The following is a 6,000-nucleotide window of genomic DNA, read 5'->3' as shown; positions in this document are numbered from 1 at the left end:
GTATAATTATTTTCACATTCTGTTCTAATATAACAGTTACAGCAACAGAAGTTGTTAGTTTTAGTAAACTGTGATACTATCAAAAATATAATTTATTAACCAACATGTACAATAAATTTCACCACTGACTTTAATTTAAACGTCTAGCAAAACTCATTTTCCCACAAGCTGACATTTGGTTAAGACAGTGCAGAAGCTATACATTATACTCTAAAAACGTACATGGAACAAGTTCAGCTGTTGTCCAAACCTGAGTAGCAGTTTGAGACTCAACAAAAGATGGGTACAAGTGCAGCAGAAAAAAATGGAAGCCTCATAGGAATCTTGCCATTTCCTTCCAAAAAAAACCTTTGAACTCACAGGTTTGTAATACAAAGTAGTAAAACTCCTGTGTTCAAGTTACTCAGCAGTTTCAAACACAAATCAATTATAACTTTATATTTTGCAATGACTTGAGTGGTGATATCCTTTATCAGTATTAAGATGAGGGAAAGAGGAAAATATAAGCCCTAACTCTCACAAGCAATATAATGATGGGTAAAACAGTCTTCTCTCTCTAGTCAATTAAGGCTTGATACAGCTCCCACTGACATCTGGGGAAAGGTTCCTATTCACTTCAGTGGGATCTAGATCAAGTCCTTTGCAGCAATTATTTATCGTGCCATTTTGTTTCCTAGACAACTACTTGCAACTATCAAACCAACTAACTGATATTGAAGTGCCAGTAAAACCTGAACATGCTGCTACTACAGTGGGGGGAAAATCACAAGTTTTCCTCTACCCCTCTGTAATACTAGACAACGAGATTCAGCAGAGTTAGATATGCAAGATCTGAAGCCAGCTTGGTACAAAAGAGCAGGTCTTCTCTGTTAAGGCCTGATATTGCTCACATTGAAGTTAGTGGAAATTTTGTCATTAAATTCAAAGAGATCAGTATCAGACTCGTAGTGAGTCATGTTCAACACTTGCTTGATATTTGTATTTATTCCTTTTTTTCCTCCATAAAGGAGATTTATTTATATTCTGATCCTCTATGGCAGAGGTGATCAGGTGTGCAGGGCCCAGTGTAAAGGATTAGAAGCACACACATCACCCAGTATGAAACTGCCCAAATGACGCAGGCATACTGTACTGCAAAGAGGTAACTGGAATACTTTATTAAAAGCAATGGATCCCCCACTTGCTCAGTGATTGAACAAGAAGCTGGCTTTATTAAAAGACCAGCAGCCAGCATCTGCAGGCTTGCAAGATTAACAGTGGCACTTCATGTGAGCTAAGCTAGATGTGATCTTTGTTTATATTCTGATACTCCATGTTAACTTCATGTATTCTAAATTTTTCATCAGAAACTACCACTTTTAAAGTAATATTAGCTGAAAAAATATTCTTCCCCACTTTTTTGAAGTATTAACATATTTGACTAGTCATCCTGACAGACAAAAAACACAGAGAAAAGGGAAAATTCTACAAAATACAACGAAGCAAAAATGATTTTGTTCCTTGGACAAGGAGATGAGGTCTTATTTTTATTTTAAGACACCACTCACACATCCTTAAAAGCAGTAATAAAGGAACTATATTGGGGACAACTAGTGAGAGAACCAAGTTGTATAAAGATCAAGGGGTGGGTAACCTCCGCACAACCCGATCTAGACTGGAAACACCAAGCAACTGAAGTTGAGCTAGAAAACCCATGGCATTCAAGAGAGATCCCACAAAAGTGGGAATCTCTATTGTAAAATTGGTGGCCCACCATCCAACCAGCAATATAACTGTGCCCTCTGAGTTTGCACAGTTTGTTCTTCACATCGGCCAGTTTGAAACAACACGGAAGACAGACACCAAAATCAGAAAAAAAATTGGACAAAGCAGGGGTGTTAAATTATTTTAAACTATGGACTCACCTCCCAAATGTAGCTGAATATAAAAAGAGGCTGTATCAGTAGTGATCAGATAAACATGAATTTAAGCTATTTTTCCAGTCCATAATTGTGACTTTCTTTCAGTATCACTAATAAAAGAAAAAAAACTTACACTGTCGCGTTTTGGCTACACAAAATAAATATATTTTATTCACTGAAGACTGGAATCATTGTAGTATTACTTTATAATATATTAGGTGAAGCTTCAGCTTCTTACAGGGTATGCTTGTATTATGCTGGACTGCACTTGCTAACAATAAAGAGACTGATGAACTGAATAAAACACTTTGTAATTCACACCTTTCAGTAAGTTATGGAAACAACAATAAATTTAAAGCATCTATTAAAGCATGGAACCAGTAATAATAATTTCCAATTCCACAGTGGTTGTACTGTCAAAACATTTTTCAGTGTTGTCTTTCAGTCCACTAGTACTTTAGGGAAAGCAAGTGCCCGGGAACCAGTTGTTCTGAATTTCAAATGAGCATGTCGCATGCATTCTCACACAAAGGATTTTTTTTTATGCCTGGGTTGATACATTCTAGATCTATTTTAAAGCTATATAATACCTCACACACCATTGTGTGGCAAATTAAATAGTGCAAAGTGCCGGCCATTAAACACTGGAATCTGTGCCACTCTTCTGAATTTTCAATCTTCTGATTTAGGGATACTCTGAACTTGGGCAACTTACAACTCAAACTTGTATTGTCCTGCAGAATAGAAGAAAAGCTCAACCCCACTTTGCTGCCTTTATACTGATCCCCAATGACTGAGACAACATATTTGAAATCCCAGAATTGGGATTTACAAGACAAACTAATGAAAGGACAGAGGAGAAGAAATCCAACAGCACAGAGGATGTTTGGACATGGGCTCATTTCCCACTTGAACGTGGATCTGTCAAAAGGGCTTTATTATAGAAAGTTCCATTTATCAGGAACTGCAGGTGATATTTGCACTCCTTAAAGCATCAATCTTCCGATTTGTGGCAGCAACTTCAACTCCATAAAACCAGCTGAAGAGAACCCGTGCACCTTGTTACAAGTAACGGGTACAACCTACCTAAGAATCCTGCTCTCAAAAACTGCCCTTCTAGTGACGTTTGAAATACTCAGGATGCTCCATTTATTTGAACAGTTCACAGCAAACCTGCAGTAGAAACAGATGCTTGTTTTGGCAACTGCGAAGCATTTTAAAATGCGACTCTTTCCAGGTATACATTTTCCTCACCACTGCGTATATTAATACGTTACCAAGTAAGTCTCTTTATCTTGCCATTTTTATATCATCAAATTGTTCCATTCAGATCTATTTCAGCATGTAACTACTTACAACGAAGAACACTGTGTTCAGTCCCCAAGTAAGTTATGGTTAAAAACTAAACTAATCATGAACACAATGTATTAATAAAAATATATTGCAGAACAGACCAAAAGGCCTACATTTTTAGTTTAAAATTAAAAATATAAATCACAGACATCTTGGGCCTGCTTCTGCCCTTTGTACTGTAGTTGTAATGAAAATATTCCAACAACAAATGACCCCCCACCAAGATAGTAATAAATAGGGTTTTGAGTTACATTTGCCACAAACATGCTAAAAAGCACGTTACAGACCTTTTGTAAAGATATTTGAGAATGTTTTTCTCATATTCCTTTAATGTTAAGATACGTGACAAGCTGTTTTGGAAATCAGTCAAACCTTGAACCCAGAGATACAGGGGCCAGCTCTCAGCAAGATTACAGGACTCACTGTTCACCTCTCAAACTACTCCAGGATTTTCGTCAGCAGACAGAAAATAAATATGGAAAATATGTATGTATCTCTCTGATTTTTTCATGCAAGATGACAGCTATTTCAAAAATAAATCAGTGTTACAAACAAAGATACTGATCTCCTAGAACCTGAGAGAGCAGCTCCATGCAGGCCTTCACTTCAAAAGCAGGCTGAGTTCTCCCTGCTCACCCCCCACTCCTCCAGGAGAGGCTGTGTCTTGCAGTGATGTCTGGAAGGAAGGTACTGCTTTTAGTAGGTGGATTTGAACACATCAGTCAGATGCAAAGGCTCAAGCTACTGCCGTAAGAGCTCTTTGATGGGGAAACTATTGAGGGGAGTGGGGGCAGGGAAGAGAAAATGGCACACAAATGTAACTGGGATCCTTAAATTGCTGCTGTCCTTGCGTGCCTGTATACCCCTAATCCTGGTGGTAGTGGGAGAAAGTTACAAGTAACAAGTGAAAACTGGGCTGCCATGTGGGAGATATATTTTTTAAATTATGCGTCCATTTAACACTGTTCAAGAACTACAACATCTTTAAATGACATGAAATATCAACCTAAGTAGCTCCACATGTGAAAAACACTAACAAAAAATACTGGAGACGGAGCCCCTTGAATTAGTTTGATTTATACGTTGTCCTGGAGGAGAGCAAAGGTGTTAATACTTGTAAAAGCTTGATCGTTACATTTCCAAAAAGTTTTTGCAGCTCATCCAAAATTGATAGGGCAGGATTTAAGTGCCTCTTAGTGTCCTGACTGAGCATTTCTGCTATTTTGGAGTATGCACACATGTACACAAAACATACAGTATTCCAGTACCAACGAGATACACAGCCTAATGCAGCTTTAAGCTGGCAACGCTCCTGAGTAGCTTTAAGTGTTTATCAACTCAGTAGGTCAAAAGTCTGCAGACACTGGGTGGAGCAGCAGTATGCCACAAAACTAACAGTTTGCCGCCTGGAAAAAAAAAAAAAGAGGATAGAAAAAACAGTTGTCAGTTCAGGATTAAAGTAACCGGCCACCTTTCACAGCAGACAATTTTCTGGACTGTAAAAATAAAGGATAAGCCCTGGCCAACTATCGAAACAGAAGATTTTTAATGTTGGTTTGTGAAAACAGCAAGAGGTTTTTCTTTCTGCACAGTGTTTTGCTGAGTGTTACTGCCAGTAGGTTTAATGGCTAAGAGGAGAGAACCCTTTGATTCCGTTTCTCTCACGTGTTTAAATTACTGCTTGCAAGCATGAAATAACTGAATTCTGACAGCCAACAGTAGGTTTGAGTGAGTCTACAAGAAACCAAAAAGAAAAAAGTGGAGATCAGAACTCCAGAGAGGATGATCAATGGGCTTTGCTGTTATGTTGGGCTAAGTGCCGTACAAATCCACATGAAGGGGCAATTTCACTTCCTTCAACTGAAACTCTCTCCCCCTATAACCTCACTAATGACCTGTCCTCCTGCTTAGGTAACGCTGACATTGATTTTTAATCCACAAAACCAAGACTGACACTTTGCCCATGTTATTGTAGGGAAACAGATTTACACAGCCTCTTAAATTGGAAACCCAGTCCACCTTTTCTCAGCACTCTCTTCCACAACCCCCCCACCCCAATACATTTTATCATAGAGGCAAATAAATACTAGTCTTCCCAGCAGAGGAAAATTATATAGACAAAGAAAAATTGATGTGCTAAACTGTTCAAACACCCAGCTTCCCCACCCTATGTTTCTATGTTGTACATGGACAGGGTAAGCTCTTTAGGATAAGGATCTTGTCTTCCAATCTCTCTCTAAAGCACCTAACCACAGTATTGGTATTACATAAATAATAATATTATCATGCCAAGCATGGGTGCTGCAAAGAGAAGAACACCAGAGCATCCTTAAGTCTGAATTTCTGTGGATTTGCATCACAATTCTACAGCAGCTGAAAGTTCTGTGGCTGGATACTCTATGACAATCCATTCTGGACCAGGAAGGTGATGGGAGATTTTAGCTAAAAAGTGAAAAATGGGCAGTAATGTATATTTTAAATGAAACAAGTATTTTAGAGTCTCAGCATGGCAACATAAGGGATTAGTACACTGAATCATAGCAAAACTTAATTTGGTGGGAAAATGTGGTATTGTTTTTAACATTTGCAACAATAATTTCTTCCTGGACTAGAGTCTGCCTGGCAAGTTTCAGCACAGTAAGAATTTTAATAATCCCTGGAAAATAAGGGTTTGTGTTGGAGGTGTTCATTGACTCTTAACCATAGTTTTGTAGCAACCATAAAAATTAGGTCTCTTCCATCTCTT

The 6,000-nt window shown here is 38.2% G+C and overlaps 1 protein-coding gene across 4 annotated transcripts in view; it reads right to left on the bottom strand.

The window, feature by feature from the left end:
* Window positions 1-3,560: 3,560 nt before the first annotated feature.
* The window catches only part of LRRC28 (leucine rich repeat containing 28), a 61,061-nt gene continuing 58,621 nt past the window's right edge, over window positions 3,561-6,000 (bottom strand). For 3 of the 4 annotated variants that reach the window (XM_026648355.2, XM_026648358.2, XM_026648357.2), the window contains one exon: window positions 3,561-4,660. In XM_026648355.2, coding sequence (XP_026504140.1) covers window positions 4,588-4,660 — 73 coding nt within the window. In that variant the 3' untranslated portion in view covers window positions 3,561-4,587. The remainder of the gene's footprint in view (window positions 4,661-6,000) is intronic. The other variant, XM_026648356.2, reaches the window with a different exon arrangement.

This window comes from Terrapene carolina, unplaced genomic scaffold, assembly GCF_002925995.2.
Source record: "Terrapene carolina triunguis isolate 2854851 unplaced genomic scaffold, T_m_triunguis-2.0 Scaffold67, whole genome shotgun sequence".
NCBI classification, from domain to species: Eukaryota; Metazoa; Chordata; order Testudines; family Emydidae; genus Terrapene; species Terrapene triunguis.
Note: the sequence above shows the minus strand (reverse complement) of the source record. Positions and strands in the feature narration are given on the sequence as shown.